Here is a 22,310-nt window from a genome sequence, read left to right as displayed (position 1 = left end):
TTGTTAAACTAGGACATTTGACGATAACTATTTCAGAAGATGCACATTGAGAAAGTCTTTCCTATTTTAATGTCAGGAAATTAGAAATATAATGAATTCCAATTTTTCACATCTTTCATCAAAGCCTTTGAAAAGGTCAGTATCTAAACTTGTTATTTTAAAATGCCTACTGCAATTTGCCTTACTGTGGTAATTACAAGGAAAGTTCCCATAGCGTAACACCAAAACAATCCTGGGGGACTCTTCTTATTCTTGATTGTCAACAAATTTCATCATCTGAAGGAAAAAATGGTGCATTTCATAGGCATGAGTATGATGGTCACAGTAAACATTATATAAAGTATTTACATTTCATGCTTTCTCTGAACTGGGAGCTCCCTAAAGTCTGAGGTAGCCTGAATATGCTGCAATGAATTTTTTTTTTAGACAAAACTATTTCAAAACTATTTGCTGAATTTGACCCACATTTCAAAAAGGTTACACTCCACTGCCTCTGCTTTTCTTGCTGCGGTGACTCCCAGCTGCAAGAGCTCACTCAGATCCAAGCTTTTCATCTCTTTATTGCTTATTCAGATTCCATCCCAGCCCCAAGAAACTGGGAGCTGTTGTTGTCCCAGGGACGTTTGATGGCTATGAATAATACTGAGTTAATGCAGAATAATAATTAGCATCCCATCTCCAGTATAGTGTTTTTTCCAGCTCCATGATACTCCAGCTGAGGTGCTGGTGCAGAGCACGCTCCCATAGAGGTAACGGGAACTGGCGACAGCATCGGTGACTGCGGGTGAGCATGCTCCAGCACCACCAGCCCTGCCTGCGTTAACTAGGTAAAGCCAGAAGAAGGCAGTCCACAGTAATTTGGCTCAAATCACTGATCTACCCCCATTTAGGAGCAAGCAGTGCCAGTAACATTGCTCCAGCCTGTCATTGTCAGGGACCATGAACAAGGTGACAGGTCCAACTTGGGGAGCATCTTACTCCCCACCCAAAAGAAAGTGGTTTGTACTTACTACAAAAAAAGTCCACCTCCAGGTCTTTCTGAAGCATCTCTTTCCATGCCGGTACCAAAAGATTTCATCCCTGCTAGGGTCCTGCAGCAGGCCTGAGAGGTTAAGGGAGGGTTTCTTCTGATTACCAAGAAATAACAGTCCCTGAAAAATAACTATCAGGTATTCAATCTACATTTAAAAGTCAGGTTCAATCTTCCCTTATTACAGCTGCAAAACCCCTTGCTATCTAATTGAGATGAAGCAACAAAGCTGTACTTCCAATGGTTGTAATTAAATGCAGTTAACCTTAAAAAGTCACTTTTACAAACAGAGCAGATTTATCTGGATTTAAATTTTCGTTCTCGTACAAAGACTTAAGAACAGGTTCCTCCCCATTATTCAATTTAACAATAATAATAAAAACCTCCATGACAACTATAACAAAAAGACTCTGATAAAGCCTGAAACCTTTTTGATAATGAAACATACAATTTCCCTGTTTGAAGCATAATTCCCAAGAGAACATTTTAAAAAAGATATAGAAGAACTGTCGTTTTAAAGCTGTTAATGTAAAGAACTGCATACGAGAACAACTCATGTAAAAAATAGACTTTCAGAAAAGCTAGGGAAAAAATAGTGGGTGGGAGAGACTAGACAACTTAAATGCAGTGTCTCATTAGGACAATTACAGGAGTCAATAAAAACTGGCAAAATTGAAAAAGATTCACCAGGCTGCTTGGTTCAGTTTCCATTTAGTTCAGGGACAGAGAGGTCAACTGCAGCCAGCAGTCATCTCATTCAATTCCTGGGGTGCAAATGACTTAGCCATATTGGTAACTGCCTTTTTTCTCTTGCCATCTAAGTATACCTTTTGTTGGATCATGACAGCTACTCACCATCTCATTGCTATTTTAGATAAGTCTATAATCACGTATCTATAATGTACTTTGAACAACATTAATTAGAGCAGATAAACTGTCATATAAGAAACAGAAACACGCATTAATTAAGGTAAGTCCTACTCTTACTCAATTCAAATCTTAATCTTCCAAGTTTTCTCATCAATACTTTATCATCATAGTGCCAGAGAGGAATTAATGCACTCAGAGGATGTCAACTATTTGAAGAGGATCAAGCACTTGGCATGCCAAAATAACCAGCTGAAGCGCAGGATTAGTGAACTAAATATGAGAGAGTCAAAAAGCGCAAAACCATCAACGCAATAGGTTTGCATGGCTCCACGGATGAGGTCACTGATGGGACTCCAGAGCACATGAATTATCCTTATGTGCTCTACCTCATACACCACGCGAGCACAGTTTTTTACCGTGTAAGATTTTAATCAAATTTAAACAGTTTTTTGTATTACCGAGTATTTTTAAATTGGAGACCATGAGACCTCCTTATGTTTAACAAGCCTACCTTTGCTTGTCAAAGCACTGAAAACCACTGAATCGAAACTTAACAATTGCTTGTAAACAAATTTTTTTTTCAAGTTTAGGCTGTACTGGAGAAAGTCTTGAAAAATGTCCTGAGCATCTAACAGCACATTTAGATCTTTGTCATTTTACTGCCATTGTCGTTGTATTTGCATGACTTTGTAATAATCCTAGCTCCTGTAGCCAGAGTTACTGTGAGAATCTACACTTCCATTAAAATAATTGTGTTGAAACTTCACACTGTTTTTGAGTTTTGAGCCTTTTGGGGAGGCTTATGTCTGCAAGTTTTTTAAAAAATCAGAAGTTTTAAGTATTTTTTTCTGACTGGGTAGTTGGCTTTTTTACAAAAAAATGCCAGTCCCAAAAATCTGAAGAGTGTGATCACATCTTAAATAAAGCATATGATCTCATTTCTCCTTTTATCTGGATAGCTCTTATTTGTTGCTTTTTCCAGTGCAGCGCTCCTGTCTCACCAGGATCTCATATATGCTGTTGGTTAGACACATTACCAGCAAAGCTGTGATCACTACTCCCCAGGATAATGTTCTTGTCAACAAGGTGTGAATTTAAAAACTCATTTGGAGATACATAATGATAAAGTGCAAAGTGTGGGGGGAGAAATCAACTAATTAACCTCCGAAGTTTATTTTAACACAAAGGAAAAAAAAAAAAAAAATATATTTGCCTCCTCAGGATCCATTCCAGCAATGCCCAAAATCTCGATGGGCTGGATTTTCACAGTGCTTAGCACTTGGCAGTTCAAACTGACACCAGTGAGCTGGTCCTAACACAGTTCCAGTAACACCCACCTGCATTTCTGAAGCTGCAAAAGCGAGGTTTTTACTTCTGACACTTCGGGGATGAGGTTTCTTACGCAGAAGTTAAATATATTATTGATTCCCTTTGTACTGCCAAGAAAAAGGCACTAATCCTTATGCAGGCTGGGGGTTAAGACTCTCACAACACTGCTCATCCACACCGCCTTTGGTTCATGCCCAAAGCTACTTCAGGTGCAAATATTAGCCAATGCAGAAAACAGATTTCACCACAGTTCTTTCCATTTACCATTACGTTGAAGCTGTTGACAACACCAGCACATCCATCTAACCAAATCCAATACAGGTAGTAATACCTAATTGCCAAAGTAACATGTATCATTCTCTTGATCAACTTGGATTCTCAAGCCAAGAAATGGTATGTTAAAAAGTCAAAGGTTAATCGTGTTAAAAATAGACAGGATTTTCTTTTCCATGACAAGACACTTCACTTTATTAGTCTGTTAGACTATTGGCAGGGTTTTTGTCTTTTCAAAGCTGTGGAAGAAAACGTTGAGTTAGTTATTTATGGGTAGAGTTTGTGTTCATCTCTGAAAGACGATGAGCAAAATCCTACATTAAGGGCAATCTCCACAGTTCTGCAGACAAATTCACTCCAGCCAAAAAAAAAAAAAAAAGGTCTTTGTGCACTGTCATTACAATAATTTGTATATTTTTAGTATTTTTTTAGTATTATACTGGCAGTTAGAAGACCCCAGTGAGGGCAAAACCTTGTTGGACCTCTTTCCAGACACATGTACTTAGGACAGTCCTCATGGTGAAGGATTGATACACTACAAGTTCTGAGTTACACTGATTTCTATGACAGGGTATATTTTATAAGTCAAAAAACCCCAAAGAATATCTTCCAAGTCTTTTTCTTATATCTGTGATGCCTGAAATTAAGATGAGCAGTATGCCTTAAAAAAAAAAAAAAAAAAAAAAAAGGTGAAGTGCTTTGTTGGTTTTGCATCTGCCAATGGATTCAGGTTTAATAGTACATACTACACTTTGCCAACTGTTAAGGAAAACAGATTCCAGTTGTACCATGTTTTTCTTAATTTATGTGAGCGCTGGGCAGGAAGTGAGGAGGAAGAAAAAGACCCAGAGAGCAAAAATATTTTTTTCTTCCTTTTGTTTGCTTTTCTGACAATAAACTTGTCCAGTTTGAGAGGCTCCAGAGAGCTCCTCCACACCAGAGAGCACAAGGAACACGGAGAACCTGCTCACCCCGGCCGTCAGCACTATGGATCACTTGGCTGCAGAAAACAGCCAGCAAGACTGGTCTGAGCACCCAGGAGGGATTCCCGGGTGATGGGGGAGTTCCTTGGCTGGTCCCTGGGGATGAGCAGGGTCCCTGGGAATCCTACTCATTTGAGAAGCTCAAATGACAGAGAGCAAGGAGCATGCAGGAATAGATAAAAATCACATCTCCATCTTTCCCAGGCTTATACCAAGTACTCATCTGCTAGATGCAGGAGCCAGGTCATGTATTGCTTTTTGAAATCAGATTTTACCTAATCTAGGCCCAACAGGTTTCATATGATGCAAATTTTTACCAAGCAAAGCAAGTCCTACAGAGCAGCCGTGTTTTTGCAGTTAATTCCGCCATCACCCCCGGCGCAGCTGCCAGCAGGCTCTCACAGCAGCCAAACAAGGAAAAGTTCAAGTCCGAGGGAGTTCTTTGTCCAAAATAGGAATAAAAATAAATTGGGTAAGGGGAAACATATGTGAGCAGTAACTTTGCTCCCACCTGCAGCTAGCTGCCCTGGCTGAGCTCAGAGCCCTCCATCCCTAGCACAGCTCCAGGCCCATTAAGACCAATTCCCATCTCTCTGAGTGCTATGTACCTTCAAGTCCATTTTCTCCCTGGTTTCTATTTTTAAAATTGCTGTAGCTTACAAGAGTATTTTGTTCTGTGCAGTGACAGGCTGTCATTTCACCTGAATATGCCCCTTCCCTGAGATAAGTATCCCAGATAATTCACTAAGCATAGAGACTTTCCGTAAAGGCTCATGGGAAGGCATGCTGTAGGTTTTCAGCGGAGTCACTAGGTCCCGTACCATCACCAGGGGAACACCACCGACCATGAGCAGATACTCCCAATGCAGAGGGCCAAAGCATCCCTACGTTGCCCACGGGCAACCAAAGGCAACATGGATTTAGCCATCCCAAAGCAAATTAAGGAACTGACCCTGCCAACACAAACCATGGGAAAAGCATCACTCAAAGAGCATTGGTGCGGTAAGAAGGATGACCACAAACAAAGGGTCTGAGTAATTCACTGTAACTTTAATTTTCACCATTGAAACACTCCCCAAAAGACCATCACCAGTTAAAAACCAAATGTTTTATTAAGTTTTATAGTAACAATCAATGTAATGATTTGGTTTTCAGACACAGACTGGGCTAAAATGCAAATGGGAGGAACTGGAAATGTACTTTACTTCCACTTACTGACTCTGAAAATCCCCAACCTCTCCAAACCCCAGGGTGCATTTCCACCCTTCCCCAGGTAATGCTGCAGTAAACCTGTGCTACAGCCCAGACTCCATCTCACCTGGGAGCAAACCATGGTACCACCAGGAAACTTACAGGATACCAGGTATAATGTAAAGCACAAATCTGAGAGGTAAAGCAGCATAAACATCAATGAAATTTTATTTCATTAAACAAGTGGCATTTTTAATTTGTCTTCATGGAGCACATGAAAAAAAAATCTCAGTCAACAAATATGACAAAAGGATTAATGAATAGTGCAAACACAGTTCAATTGAGAAAGATTGTGTTTTCTCCTAGCTGTGTGTTTAAAATATACCTCATTATTTGTGTTATTTTAATGTATTCCATAGTTATAATTTAAGTTATAAGATTTAACATGCTCTACAAAACAGTAGGAAAGATGAAAAAAACCAGTTTGCTAGTTTTGCTAGCTCAATGATACCTTCATAATGGCACAAGAAAAAAAACCTTCATTTCATGAACCCAATAGCATCTTATCTAAAATTCACCCTGGAGATTAGGATCAACTGTGAGACCAATTTTCCAGACTGCTTAGGAGCTGAGTGAGGAAGAGTGGAGGGAGGGAAGAGGGAAAAGCACACACATTCATTGCTAAAAAATTAAATTTTAAAAAGTAGCAAAAAGAAAAACAAAGCAATATGTATAAACCACTGCATTAAAATGTATATAATAATTTCCTGCAGAAAAGTATCACAAGTCAGCTAGTTCGCCCTGTGGAACAGTTAATATTTTTGATAAACTGTTACACATTTTTTCATAGTTTGGAGCGTGAATGATATACCTCAGCCACCTTGCTGCTGCAGCATTTACCACCCTGCTGACATGCGAATGTGCCCCATTATCCATAAGAGGGGTCCCAGGTCTGCTCCGAAGCCAGTGGTACGATGGCTGGCGGCTCAGCTCTAATGCCACATGTGGCACTTTCACTGGGGCTGATAAGAGTTTTGAGCCGGGATCAACTGCCGGGTTATGATAATCAGGAAAGAGGCATTACATATGTAAATATTAAGTGCAGAGTTACAGCACAGCATAGATGCAAGCTTAGAAACAAATATGGACTTTATTTCACATACATGTATTCATCATAAATGTAGTCATATCATGTGTGTTTCAATAAAAATTTTATTATTTCACTAACAGATGGGTTTCTTAGAGAGAGCAGCAAAAACCTGCCTTGTCTCAAGCAGGACATTTTATAGAACAGTTATCAGCCTCATCCCTCAGTGTTTTTGTGCTTAGAGGTATTTATTTTCTTCTGAAATGTAAGAAGATTCTTCCTGAGAAAATAAGCACAGGTTTTGGAGGCTTTTTTAATAACAATCTGATTCCCTAGCAAAATACATTTATCACAGGTGGGAAAAGATGTATTTGTGATTTCTTTCATTTCTTCATGGATTTAATGCCCTTCACAGTTTACCATACCACAAAAATATTCCTAAAGATGGAAAGCTGCCTTTCAATGGGCTTCAGCACTGTAGCCCTGCAGGCCACCCACCCGCTCTCACATGGAGACGTGCTACAGATCTCAAGGTATTATTACATGCAGCAGCCCTGGACATCCTCATAAAGCTTGAAGAAGTCAAGTCATTTCTCCATTCCCACCTAGTCAGTTTAGCTAACGAAGTGAAAGCAAGCTCGAACTCCCTGAGGGCTGATGCCATCATGGCTGCTGCAGGCAGATGGAAAATGAATATTTTTGCGTCACCCTCCAGAACCCTGTACAGTACACAAATCGCTTCACCCAAGACACTAGCATTCTACTACAGGAAATGTTTTCAAGCACTGGAACAGGCAGGCAGCTCCCAGCTGCCACAGACTTGCTGGGAACTCAAGACATCAAAACAGCCTTTCCTAATTTTGAAAATTCTTCACTGTAATAGTGTTATACACACCTTAAAAAGATAATTTCCTTTACATTGCTAATACTCTGAGATTTTCTGTACTGCTGTCAGATAGAAAAAGTACAAAACCACAAAAAGTCATTTAATTAATTTTTATTGTCAATATCATTTCTGTGCATTCAAGTACTACCACAAAATTACCTTCTTTAAAATCACTAAAACATATCTATTAGGGCTGGATTTTATTTCTATAAAAATAACAACTTCCAGCCAAATTTGAGTTGACAGTTTCCCTTTAACTTTGATTTATTCCTGTCATTCTTTTATTAAATAGGAATTGGCCTTGATCCTACCTATTAGGACCCATCTTGATGGGATCAGCACGGGAAACAACTCTGGGCACTTAGTCTTGTCTCTATAGCAGCAAGGCACTAGCACACTTAAAACAGACGGTGATGCTTTCTAAGCTCTTACGAGCCGTCATTAAATTCAAGACAACAGGAGAATATATTAGCTTTCAGCCATCCATTAGATTAACCTGTATCTAGTTGTTTCATATTCATCTCTTCATTACGAGATGAATATGAAGAATGACCACGCACTAAGGGCATCTCAGCATACTTGACCCCAAAGATCACAGAACTGAGGAATATATCCATTTCCAAAGGGAATAAATATAGAGAAAAGAAAGCCACAGCCTCAGCTGGTGTAAGCTGTCAGAACTCCACTTACATCCATCAGTGGTGAACTTGGCCCCAGCCATACAGAATCACTTTTTAAAATTGAATAAACCCAGCTATTCCCCTCAGACCTTGTTAACCAGGAATAGGTGGGTGGTGTCTGGGAAGCCCAGCACATTCCCATGTGAGGGCAGGCAGGGTGGCAAACATTATCCCTGTGGGTAGGGAAAGACAACGCAAGGGAAACAGCAAGTGGGAAAGACATGATAAGGAAGGTAACATTGATAATACTCCCAAGAGGCCTTTATCAACTGCATTTTATATGCAACAGGAAGGACAGGAAGGTGAAGAAGCAACACAGACTGTTCTGGCTGCATCAGCAGAGATGCAAGGTCTGAACTTTGAAGTTTTATGAGGAGAGCAGCAGCAAGCATTGGACACAGCCAGAATACGTGTTACAGCACAAGAGAGGTGGTTATGGACCTGAGTGTCAAAGAAAATTCAAATGCTGAAGGCTGGGGAATCGATGAAGAATGTAACACAGTGAATACTAAACTCCATGTTGTCCTTGAGATACTCAAGATACAGGCTGATACATGGGGTTCAATCAAATTGCCTTGGATTTTATTTTTTAACATGGCAATTAAGTACTGAGATACACGGGAAACACTGTCACGACTCAGGATGAGCATTGGAGATCTATCAAACATCTACAGCCAGTTGAGTTCATCCTGGAAAAAAGATGACCTTTGTTTCACTTTTAAATTAGACAACATGCTTGTATCTACTCTCTGTGTTTAAACTATGTTACATGGAACCTTGTATTGCTGGGCTTAAATGTTAGTGGTCTCTGCTATGACCGAGAACAGAAGTGTTGATGAAGCTCACCAAGCTGTGTTTATGAAGCAGAAGTACTTTGAAAGCAGCAAAGGCATGGCTCTCCCAGGATAAAGGGCCATATTCACAGTGAAAAGGGAATTTGCCATCAGACCTGTAAAGCCAGCCTAGTCAAGCTTTCTTTGGCAACAACAGAACTTTTAATAACTTGTCTATCTCAAGATGTCTAAAATAAATTTGTGTTCCAAAAAAAGGTACAGATTATAAATATATAATTATATTTATTATATATTTCTAAATTCTATTTCAAAAATTTATAAATTTATTTCAAAACTAAATTTATGTCAACCTTGGCAGCATTTTTACTAGCCCTTGCTTTAATAGCAAGCAGTGGTGGCTGCTGCGGCATGCACAACCCAGAGGGCTCCCGGAGTGCCCCCCCAACCTGCGCGGTTTCAGCACAATCACATCAGCTGTGGCGCAACTGGCACCTCTGCATAGCACAATTTGCATTTTATCTCTAATCTTGTATTGAGGAGCTCATCTGCTGGTGGTGCTGGAAATAGAAGCCTACTGCAGCTCTTAAGGCCTAAATCCTCCATTCTCATAGAAGAAAATTTCCTGCTGTCCTGTTCTTCTTGGTATATTGAACATGCCAATAGTTGGAGACGACAACCCTGCAAAGATGTAAATTCCTCCTGTGTCACCAAGTGCTGCAATACATTTACAAAGCACTTGCACTCAGTTTGTACTCTGTGCAAAAATACCATGCATATAATTATGAGGCTGAATTTAATGACATTGAAACAAATCTCCATTCTGATGAATGCATAATTACTGTTATTAAAATATTTATGAAATAATATATTTATTAGAAAATCTTCTGCATATGAGTTTGCAGAATGCTCAAATTCTAAAATGGCAGCAGGGAAAACAAACTTGCAAGGCACCGAACCCGAACATTTTCATCTGAGTCAATGTAGGCACAAAGGTCTCCTGAGATCCCGAACCTTCTGTCCTCTCCATCACAGACACTGAATAGAGAGAATTGGGATTTTATTATTTTCTTAATTTGGAAAATTTTCAGTTCTTTAAACAGGGTTATAATGGAAGCAAACTTCTTGTGGGATTTTTGTCTGGTTGTTTTTTAATACAGGTAGTCTAGACTGGCAATGCATCACTGGGACAAGACAGAATTTAAAATAACCACTAGTACCCATCCAGACCATTGGCAATTTAGGCTAAAATCTTGAGCCTGAACCAGACAGAGACAGTGTTTCACAAGTCCCAGCTGAGAGTATGTTAATCTTGCAGATAAATCTCTCTCACTAAAGCATTCAAAATCTCTACTTTTTGTCCCTAACTTGCAGCACAGAAGGGAAAGCAAAAGTCTTGTTTTAGGAAGATACCTATTGCATTCTGTTCTGCACTCCAGGCTCACAGCCTGCTGTGAAAGTACAGTCAAAAACAGGAAAACTTTCAGCAAATAGGATGAACACTGACTATTAAGAGAAAAAAAACCAAAACAAAACAAAAAAACCCACAGTATTTCATGGAGGTTACAGAATACTCTTCAGAAAAGTTCATAAAAGTTAGGCAAGCATCTGCTAGGACCAGCCTGGCTCTGTGGGTCCCATCTCAGGTCAGTACGGAGATCATGGTGAAGGAGCCATGCCAATACCCTCTGCCCCATGAAAACAAGAGGGGAGCACTCAAGGGGAACAGAGCAGGTCGTCAGGGGGATGGTACCAGGACAAAGGGGTGCCTGAATGTCCAAGCGAATCAGATGGATCCCTGTCCGGCTTGGTGCCTTCCCACTGGCATCAGCCAGTGCTGGAGCATCCAAAGGAAATGCTGGAAATCTGCATTTGTGTTTCCATCCTCTACAATCTTTGGATTTATAGTCCGGTTTATGTATGGGCAGTCTTCTACGAAAAGGTAGGATTAGGGCCTCTGTGTACAACAGTAATAAATGGCTGCTGCAAAAATCACATGCAGGGATCTACATTTACTTTTACACCATCATTTCTATAACTGAAATTTAGTTTATGAACAAAAAGGATGGCTTTTCCAGCTAACCCTGGAAAGCCCCTATAACCAGGCTACAATCAACTCTTTCATGTTTCCAATGACAGGGGGTGTTTAAAGGCGGCGCAGAGCTCGGCTTGCCCTTGCAGCACCGACAGCAGCGATGCTCACCCATTCCACGGGGCTCATACCACTGAATCCCACCGGCCATGGGCAACCCCAAGCAGTGCTGAGCTGTTCTCGGCTTCCTGATCTCAGCCACAGAAGTGTGAAAGGGAGTTGCAATATGGGTTTATATCAACCCACCTGAGGAGAACCTGGATCAGAGTCATTTTTCAGGACAACTACAGCTTAAGGTTTTGGGCTTTGTCAGCAGTTGTTATACCCGCAAGTGAAAAGCCAAAAACAGCTGTAAAACGTTAAGAGCAAGATCTAAGGGCATATCTACAGCAGGCGGGGGAGCACAGGGACTGCACCAAAGCCACATCCAGATTATCTGGTTTTTGAACTGGAAGCAGTAAAGCAGCTCCAGCAAGGCATTGCCCTTGGGCTAAAGCAAGCAGCCCAGTGCCAGTCACCCGGCTGTGTCCTCCCTGGGTCTCCTGTGTCACTGATGTCCTGGCACTGATCCGGGCTGTGCAGATACTGGACTTGACCTTGGCTGCTTCTCCTAGCAGGTCAATGCACTGCACATTGACCACTCCCAGCTTCTCCATCCAGACCTTGACTCTCCCTCTGATTTGTCAGAGCAGCCTCTAGGCAGGTACAACGGTGGCAGGCACATGAGCCAGGAGCCTGCTACGAAGGTAAGAGCCACCACAGCCCTGCTGTCCATCCCCTCTGCCCATGCCGGGGTCTGGAAAGCCACTCCAGCTGCTGCTGGTGGGAGGAAGACCTGAGGCTCCTCCTGGGAGGAGGAGACGGCAAGCTGGTCCCACAGAGTATTCTCCTTCCCACACGCTCTCACCCTGCTCCAGCCACACACCCACCTCTCCATGGTCTTCCCCACATTTTCCATCACTGTTCCTGCCTGTCCTCCCTTCACTCACTTCCCAGGTAGGAACTGCCAAGCCTGAACACAACCTGTACTGCTGAAAGCCTTTGAGGTGGCTCTGAATTACTAAAACATGTCTTTTTTCCATTAATCACACATCACTGATTCTTCTGAGTCCTAACATCATAATAACGCGAGACAGACAGAATCGAGAAGCCAAACAAGCCGGGTGACACGACTGTCAGCAGACTGACAGCAGCAGCAGTCAACGAAAGCAGAGACGTGCTCTGTCCTGTCCTCACCCACCATGGCCAGCTCTGGTGCCTGCTCTTCCCTTCCCAGCCTTATCCCCAAGCAAGATGTTTAAAGACAGGTCACTTATGTTTGCAGCATAAATATCTACAAAAAAAAAGTTACACATTTAAAAATATATATATTTCATATATATATAAATCCCTACATACACAAACATATTCATAGACATTAAGCAGAACCATCATCAGAATGAAATCTTGCAACCTAAAACTGCTCCTAACTGTCCTCTCCACCCCCACAGCTCAGGCAATCCTTTAACAAAAATAGAGTTATTTCATGTGCCCTACGTGTGAAAAGATTTTTATCTGTGCCACACCAGGCAGCGCACAGTGCCGGGAAGGGAAGATCTCCCCAGTCTGCCTTCTCTTCCCACTTAAATCAGAGGCCAGGGAGTCTGAGTGCTTCCCAGGATCTGGACGCAAGGAGAAAGGTGATCTCTAATTGGGAGCACTTCACAGGAGTTTGGCAGTGCTTGCCAAGTTCATTTAGAAGTACTTGAAGTGAGGCACTGGCCTGCACTGCCCTGTCAGCCAAAGGATAAGAGGATATATACTGTGCAACACGCTTGCATTCATACAGCATGCTAATGCCTACCCGAACGTCCCAAATGGCATCGCAAAAGCATCACTTATCACAACACAGGCTAAATTAGGGGGAAGTTGGGCAATACCACTGGAGTTACAGTTTCCCTAGCAATGTAGCACTACTTGTCAAATTTTGTCAAATGAAGGCACTTACCCCTAGAGAAGGAGTGAGACTCCAGTGTCTCTCAGCAGCTGCCCTGCCGTAGATGCCCTCGGGGTGTTCCATCCTGCACTCTGCTATAGGGTCCATGTGTGCACAGTGCCGGTGAAGGGCTTTGTTACAAAATATAGCACACAGGAGCCCGGACACCCCACCGCGCTCAGCAGCCCCTGAGCTGCAAAAAACACGGGCCGTGGCAACCTCCGCTGCGCTGTCTGTGCAGGGGTGGCCTGATGGCCCTGTGACATGGGGACCCAGGGAAATGGAGGAGCTTTGAGACCATTCCTACATATTAATTGTTGTCATTTGAAGTCTCATCTTCCTGATGTAGTATATGGAGGAACTGCTCTAGTTCTGCAGGTATGAGAGTTACTCCAGCAATGTAAAACGCATGGTGACTGTGCCCGAGTGACCAGTGGCCTGGGGCAGGGCAGGGCTACCATATTTTAGTGGTCCATAAGAGGATCATGCTTTATTCTCAGCTAAATTGGTGATGATTCAGAATACCTCTACTGCCTTCAGTTGAAGGACTTTATAGGACCTTGTGAATCATCAGTAATGAGGAAGGCTTTAGAAATACTTGTTTTTCTTCAGATTTCTGTTTGCCTGGATACCCACTCCACCACACTAATGACCTGACTATATTGGATTCCATGCTCTCCAAACAGCCTTAATTACATGCTTCGTATCTTCCAATATCATGATAAAATTCATCATAGTCCTATGTCTGGGACAGTCAGTATTGTCACTCATTGAGATTAATTTGAATATCACTATAAATAGAAACAACAACATCTGATATTACAATGCAAAGTATTGTGTTGGATGGTTCTAATGGCTCCAAACAAAACTCATTTAATAGAATAAAATACAAAATATAGTACATGTAGTTTTACAGTATTAGTGTTATGAGACTCAAAACCAGATCAATATTTCTTTCATAAAAATTAATGCCTTAAAATGATCCCTCCATTTGTCATTCCAAACAGGTCATCTTATTGCATTTCAAAGAGTAAACTAGGACTTGCATGAACGTACCTGCTGCATATATGCTTTCACCGTACAAGCTGACACATTCCAGCAACCCCCTGTGCTGTCACCCCCAATTATTTGCTAATTATTTGCTCACACGAGCACCATCAGCCCGCTCTCTCCACAGGCAAGCATCCCTCTCCTAGCAGAGGCAGTCTTCTTCCACATGAGTCTCTGCAGCCCCTTCTACCCAACATCTACAGAGACACCCAAAACAGATCAAGAGCCAACATTATTGCTAATATTGAATGATGCCTTGTTAAGAAAATAAATTTCGCCTCCAAAACACCGTGTTCCAGAAAAATATATTCACAGCACCTCCAACGTGCCATTAGTAATATGAATTCCTGAAGTAAGGATTTTCCTTTACTTTTCATTCATACAGAGGAAACAAGATTCCACATCTATTAACTATAGCCCAACAATACAGTAGGACTGCATGGTTCAACTTATTGACATGTATTAGGTGCACCAGTAACGAGGACAAATATTTAGAAGTTGATGAAAATGAAAGCTTGCTGAGAAACACCAAAGCCATTTTTTGAAAAGGGGCAAAGAACTGAAGTTTACTGTTTCCTATTTTTAGGTTTTTGGTAAATTCTCTTTATGAGTCTATTTGAAAAATGTACAAGTTTTCCTGAAATCCCTTTTAAAAAATGAATTATTACTCTACTTCCTAAAACCAGGATTGTCTTATTAAAAGTTAGAAGAGGAAAACACAATAAACTGTTAATGGGTTCGAAATATTAGTATCTAGAGAAAAATAGTGCTAAAGTATGTTAGTTTACTTCCCAAATACCCATGATAACCCAGGAGTCCCCCTGTGGCAGGTACACTGCAGTAAATTAAATTGGCCATTTACTACCATCTCATTAAGTCAAGTTCAGCAGGAGGGTCTCAGCATGAATCTTTGGCTTTGCACCCAGAACCTATAGAAATGGAAACCTTTGGGCCTATATCCCACATTCCTGCAGGAAACTTCACCGAGAGAGAGGGGGAAGAACAGTTTGCAAATACTTTTGCTGCAGAGTGAAGGAGTGTAGAAACTGATCAGATGAGCAGCACAAAATTAATTAAAAAACAAACACTTAAGAGGCATCTCTTGAAACCACAGGCTCACGAGTTCTGTAAAGTGGTTCTCATACAGCCTCATCCTTCCTTCCCCATGGCCATGCTGCAAACCCAGCAGGAGCAGGCACCAGCAACTGCTGAAAGCCACATTTAATTCCACGTTTAATTCCCTCGAGCCAGAAGCTGGGACAGAACCTCCACCTCCATCAACACCCCTCACAGCACCTCAAACGCTGCAGCTCAGCCAGCCACAGCTTGTTGATGCAGGCGGCTACCACTGCTCTGGCAAAGGCAATAGCCTCACCCAGAGAGCCTTGGAAAATGCACACACTTTTCTAAGGAAAAAAGAAGCATCCAACTCGGAGCTGCACTTTTAAGGTGCATTCCGTTCCGAATAACCACATTCCTACTGGCTTCATTGTGCCTACAGCAGAAGGCAGGACTGCAACTTCCATCTTTCTTATTTCATACAAAGGTGCCTGCAGAAGGAAATATAGCCAAAAGCCCCCAAGGGATATGAGGGAAGTTTCAATTTACACTCCCAATCTCATTGTACTCCTTTATCCCACGCTGATTTCTAAAATGTTCCCTGAAGGGGCTTAGTAACACACCCCCATGGGCTGCAAGAACCATCACTGATAAAAGCAAAAAGGTGTTTAGACAAGAAAGAACGATTGTTGATTATTTAAAATTGCATCCACTGAGGACAGAAACCTGAAGTAGTAATTAGTTCGTTATTAAAGCTTGTATTGAGAAGTCTGTAGTTCTAAGGGAGTCAAAAAATTAGTTTCCCAGTATAAAAGAAGAAATCAGTGTGCAGATACTCCCCATATTGCATGGTTCTACTCCCAGAAAATATGAAACAGATGCAGCATTTGGCAATTTTTTTCACCATAGTTATTGAATTTTGAGGAGTTAAATTTGTAAGGAAAGCTATGACATTGTGAAGTAACAATATTTTTTACAATGCAAAACTAGCACCTAAAAACATATTGCCTTGAACTCCCTGATGCATTTGGAAACAGCTTTCCAAATTGTTTCTGTTTTATTTTTAGACTAGATATTTCATTTACAATCGGCATGCTATTTATTGGCAGGCTCTAATAGAATTATATTTTGAAAAAGTCACTGTATTTGACATACTTGAATATTCATGCATTTATATCTCCACGGTCCACCACACACTATATCACCCCTTCTGTTGCATTAATCCAAGGCCCTGAAGCAAAGTCAGAGGCTCTTGGTGCTGGGCAGCCCCCCTGCCCCACACAGCCCCAATCCCAAAACCCATGGCTGAACAACCCACTCCTAGGCAGGACAGGGATGGGGCCCAAGCCCTGGAGACAAGAAGGTCTTGTCTGCAGAGGAACGCAGCCAGAAAGGGGTATCTCACAGTAACTCCTGCCCGGGGAACTCGCATCCCTGCTTCTGAAGGGGATGAAGTTAAACAACCGATTAAAAAATAAAGCCTCCACAGCAGGAGGCACCCCCCAGCTCGACCCCTCCCACCAGGAGCCACTGCCAAACTGGAGAGAGCTCATCTGCGCCATCTTCAACAGGGAGTCAAGCATCCAGCTGCCTTCAGCACCTCTTGGGCACAGGGCCTGTCTTGCTCCTGAAGATGGGACCGTGGAGCACAGCTGGGATGCTCCTGAACATTCTACTCAAGGAAGGTCCCACACAGAGTTCATGGCAATGACAGATACTGAGCTCAGGTGTAAAGTCCTCCCCCTTCCGCTAAACCCTGCTCTCGTGCAGGGCAGTTGCACCTCTCATGAGTTGCAATTCTGGAAAAGAAATCCTCACATGCTTGGCTTTAGGAGACACAGAGCCCTCATCAGCAATTCCTGCACCCACCTCCAGCAGGTTGACAAATCCCATGTGGCTTGGAGCAAGCAACAACCCTCTCTGACTATGCCTGAGCCCCAGCAGCCCCGACAGCTTCACTCCATCAGTATGAGTACGTCAGGCCAAGGCAGGCAGCGTCAGGTTTACGTCATCCCTTGTCTCTGGCAGCAGCTGGGACTCAGTGCCATCCCACAGCTCCAGGGAGAATCCCCCTGCCCTGACTAGTCCCATCATCTGTTACCAGTGGTGCCATTCAGGGATATGTGGGGAGGAAGATGCAGAGGCAGGGGGAGGGACTCCTGCTTTCATCACACAGGAAAAAGGCCAAGTCTAATATAGATCCTTCACATCATTTTTTGACAAAACAAAAGCTTCTACAAAAATTCAAACAGTAATTACGCAGAAGGATGCAAACGAGAGGACCTCAGCATCCTTCTCCCCCACTGATCCACCTGCTGGCATTAGCTGAAGGAGCTCCCAAACCTCTGTGCTGGATCGGGAACAGGCAGGTGAGCTGCATGGCGAGGTACTGTAACTTCACAGGCAGAGGGGAAGATGGCTAGCTGACATCTCACCCATCCCGGAGAGAAAATCCCCTTGAGCATCAGCAGCTGGCTGAGGAAACTCCACCGTGCTCTGTATGGGTTAGATATATCTGTTTTCTCCTTACATTAACGTACACTACAAGTACTTCTCTTCCAAGATACTGTCATGGAAATGTAAACACTGTTATGATTACTTCGCAGAGGCATCCACAGATGGAAAGAGTTTTCATCTACGAGATGTTATGGAAAAGCCAGGTTGGGCATCAAAAGGAATGTTCAAGAGCCCTTCCCTGTGCTGGCTGGTGTGGTGGGGGGTTTGGTAGTGGAGGAGGGGGCTACAGCTGTGGCCCCTGTGAGAATCTTCTCGAAAGCTCCCCTGGCTACAAGTCAGACCCACCTTTGGCCAAGGCCGAGCTAATTAGCAATGGTAGCCTGTGCCTCTGCAGTAACATATTTAAGAAGGGGAACCTGAGACCTGGGGGGACTTGGAGGAGGCATTAAGAGAAGGACACCTCTGCAGACAGCAAGGTCAGTGGAAGGAAGGAGGAAATGCCAAAGCAGGGACCCCCTCTGTATCCCATGGTGGGATGGCAGGGTCCCTCCTGCCACCCATGGAGGTCACTGGAGGAGCAGAGATTCACCTGTGTCCTGTGGAGAGAACCCTCAGGACTCTAAGGGGAGAAGCAGCCCCTGCAGTTGTAGTTTGGCACTGGGAGGTGACCCACACCAAAGCATCTTGAGAAGAACCGTCCCATGGGGAGAACTCACAGCAGAGAGAGTTTGTGGAGGGCTGTCTGCCATGAGAGGGGAGCCACATGGAGCAGGGTGGTAATGCAGAAAAGTGTCCCCCCCACACACCTCAGAAGAAGCAGCAGGGACTGACTGTACACCCCCTATCCCCTACCCCTGTGCTGCTGGGACAGGAGGTAGAGATATAGGGAACAAAAGCTGGGCCCAAGAAGAAGGGAGAGGTGGGGGGGAAGTGGTTTAAGATATGATAACACTTCTCGCTGTCCCCTCCTGTCTGTTGCTCGTTTTGTCAGTGTTTGAATTCAAGTGATGTTTTTGTTTTTCTTCCCCTGATGAGTCTGTCTTTAAATTCACAAGAGACCCCTCCCTGAGGGCCCTCCCTGTCCTCATCTAGATTCCTGAGCCTTCTTGTTTCATTGTTGTCCTTCCCAGCACTGGGGGGAAGGGGGGAGTGAAGGCCTGGTGGGGCTCAGTTGCCTCCTAGGACTAAACCAGGACATTCCCCCACTCCTCACCACACTGCCAGAGTCAGTAAAACCTACAGTGACCCCGGAGAAGCAGCTGGCTGCACCAGCTCAGGCATTTGAGAAAGGATTTTGATTAACAGGTTTTTTTGTGGTTGGGTAGTTGGTTGTTTTTTTCTTTCCAACTCAGAGTTTCGCACCCACCCCCGCAAACACTACTTAGTTGCCTCATAGGTCCAGCTCTCCTCCTCTCTCAAAATAGTTCTTTCTTATTTCTCTCTGGCTGGGACAGGTTCTGAACTGTTTTGATGGAGGACAGTAATGAGTAGTTTTACTGCATGAAAAATCCAAGTAAAGAAGGCAGAACCAAAATGTAGAATACATACTGAGTAAAACCTCTCTCGGTATGTACCGGTTCCTGCTTTCTGGATGATCTGGTTAAAAAGCAGTTTTGAACAGATGCTTAGTCACAATACATTAAAATGTTTAGTCTTAGAGAAATAACTCTGCATGCAGGAACTGCCCCAAAGTCTTATTTTCTGCAAACTCCATTACATAACAGATCACCAAAGATTTTGCAGGTATTGGGGCACCATACAAAAGGCTCCTGGTGCCCAGGATTTCCTTCCGAGGGAGATCTCAGGACAGAGCACCCAGGATTCGCTCTGGAGCGAGTCTCGGTATAAAAGAGCTGGCTGATTTCAGTCCAGTGCCTGGTGGAAGTCCTCGGCAGCTCCGTGTCTGCTGAACCAGTACTCAAGCAGAACTTCAGCGCCGCTCGCATCCCTCCAACCAAGCTCCTCGGCTCCAGCTCAAGCAGAACATGAGCTCATCTGTTTTGCAGCCCAGGAAGGGGTGTTTGCAATGCAAGAAGTCTCGAACAGAAATAAGTACGGCGTACCAAGCGATGCCAAGCTTTGCTTGCACGCCCAGGCGAGGCTGCTTTCTGGGAGGGAGCATTTCAACACCAAGACCCGCATGTTAAAGCCGCGCAAATTGTTAGAGATTCAGTGCACCGCTGAAGCCGGGCGTGATACAAGGCGCATTTTAATTTGCCAAGAGGGGGGGAGGCGAGCAAGGAAAATAAAACCAGAACCGTGGTGTTTTTTTCAGGAAAAGAGACAGGACCCAGTCCGGCTGGGCAGGGCAAAGGGCAGCGATGGGAGAAGGAGCATCACTCCCTCCTCGCCTTGCACGACGGCCGGACCTGGCTCCCACAGCCGGATGAGAATAAGGAGTAGCGAGGATTGCTGACAGCAGAGGGGATTTGCCGTGAAAACCTCACAAGTTTCCAGCTGGGAAAAGCGGGGGATCTCTCCGCCCGCTGTACAAAAATAAAAATAACCCCCCACCACCTTCCGCATGCGAAGGCGTAGGATAGGAAGCGAGAAACTCCGCTGCTCACGCTGCATCTGGTGGCGGTTCTGTCCCTGGCGCGGCACCCGCGATCGCTCCCGACGAGCACCCGGTGCTCGCTACCGGGCCCCGGTGGCTTCACCCGGTGTCCCCGGGGGACACCCCCACACACACACCCCCGCCGCCCGGGAACCAGACTCGGACTTGGGGTGCTGGAGAAGAGCAGGAGGATGCAGCCGGGGGCGGGACACACACACACACACACACACACTGGTCTCCGTGCCCCGACAGTCACCGAGGCTGAGCCCCGGCGCCGAGCGGAGCACGATCGCAGCGCGCCCCGGGGGGGAAGGGGGGAGCGGGGGGGAGCGGAACGGGCGGGTGCTGCAGCGCATCTCCCGCACACACACACGGTTTAATCCGGCGGCTCCGCTCCTCCCTCGGCGCTTACCGGGAGCCGCCGGAGCCTCGGCCAGCCGCCCCCAGTCCCCCCCCGGACGGTCGCGCTCCTCTTCCTTCCCACCGCCCCCATCCACCGGGGCTCCGCACTGCCTCCGCACCCTCCGGGAGGGCAAAAGCGTCCGCGGAAAGCGGGTGGGTGCCCGGAGTTGCCCAGCGCAGCCCCGTCTTCGCCGGGTGAACACCCCCCCGTCCCCCCCCGTCCCCTGGACGGGGGCGGCTGGGGTGCTGCCAGCCCCCTGCCCTGGCACAGCGCGGAAATTTCATCGCGAAGCCCGTCCCGGCCGTGCCCCCGCGTCTCTGCCGAGCCATATTTCTCTCTAACGCAAATCCATCTCACTCATCGCCTTTTTTTTTTCCTTTTTTTTTTCCTCTTTTCCCTTCACGGATTGCTTCTTGCAAATGGGGCGATAAATCCAGAAAGTGCCACGCACCGTGGAGGAGAGAGACGGGGGAGGATGCTGAAACGGAGAGGGTGGTTGGGAGGGAAACAAGATGCTCCGGGGAGGGGGGATGAAGCACCTGAAGGGGCACGAAGGGAGTTGGGAGCGGCGGGCGCCTCCACGGCCCGTCCTCGGCAGGCAGAGCCCCGCGGCCCGGCGGGGAAGGAGCCCCCACGACCCCCACCCCCCCAGTCCCTGTCTCCGCGCAACCCTACCTGGAAAAGCCGGAGGATGTTGGCCACCATAATGGACACGGAACTTCCCGACGCCCCGATCACTCCAACTACTTTTTCCGGCTTAACGAAGACGGGCGGCTCCCCGTTGGTGCACCTCACGTCGGAGGTGTCCTTCTGGATGAGAGCCTGGACAAAGGTGAGGGACTGCTCCAGCGCGTAGGTGTCCCGGGAGCAGGTGTCCAGGATGCGAGCGCCCAGCGTGACATTGGGCAGCAGCTCCGGGTCGCTGTTGATCTGGTCCAGGGCGTAGAGCATCGCCTCCAGCCTGTGGATGCCGTTCTCCTTCTTGATGTCCCCGCAGGGCACGCCCGGGGGGCCCTTGGCGTGGACGGGGAAGAGGCCGCCGAGGGTGATGTCCCCCTCCAGCCGGATGGAGTGGGGCGCGTACATCTCCTGCCCCCGGGCCGCCCCCCAGAGCAGGAACTCCAGAAGGCAGCAGGGCAACTTCAGCAGGGCGAGGAGCCGCAGGAGCCTGCCCAGGCGGACCATGGTGCTGCCGCCCGGGCGATGCCCCCCCGGGCTCCCCCCCGCCTTCATGCAGCCCGGAGGGGCCGGGGCTGGGGAGGGGGGAGGGACGGGACGGGGTGGGGGAGGATGGCCGCTCCCGGCCGCGGCTGCTCCACCGCGCTCCGCGGCTGCCGGCACTGGGGGACCGCGCCGCTACCGCTACCGCTTTAAATGGTGGCCGGTCCTCTCCCCGCCTCCCGCCCCCTCCGCCGCCCCGCCCGCCGCTGCGCAGGATGCGGCCGCGCCGCCCCAGCCCGGCCCGGGGCTGGAGATGGGAATGGGGATGGGATGGGGTTGGGATGGGATGGGATGGGATGGGGGTGGGATGGAAATGAGGATGGGGATGGGATGGGATGGGGATGGGGATGGGGATGGGATGGGGATGGGGATGGGG

General features: G+C 45.7%; 1 protein-coding gene across 4 annotated transcripts in view; it reads right to left on the bottom strand.

Moving 5' to 3' along the window:
- GRM7 (glutamate metabotropic receptor 7) overlaps positions 1–22,038 on the bottom strand; it is a 308,790-nt gene extending 286,752 nt beyond the window's left edge. For all 4 annotated transcript variants that reach the window (XM_074914190.1, XM_074914192.1, XM_074914193.1 and 1 more), the window contains exon 1: positions 21,389–22,038. In XM_074914190.1, coding sequence (XP_074770291.1) covers positions 21,389–21,946 — 558 coding nt within the window. In that variant the 5' untranslated portion in view covers positions 21,947–22,038. The remainder of the gene's footprint in view (positions 1–21,388) is intronic.
- Between the last annotated feature and the right edge of the window lie 272 nt (positions 22,039–22,310).

This window comes from Athene noctua, chromosome 10 (assembly GCF_965140245.1).
Source record: "Athene noctua chromosome 10, bAthNoc1.hap1.1, whole genome shotgun sequence".
In the NCBI taxonomy this organism is placed as follows: Eukaryota; Metazoa; Chordata; class Aves; order Strigiformes; family Strigidae; genus Athene; species Athene noctua.
Note: the sequence above shows the minus strand (reverse complement) of the source record. Positions and strands in the feature narration are given on the sequence as shown.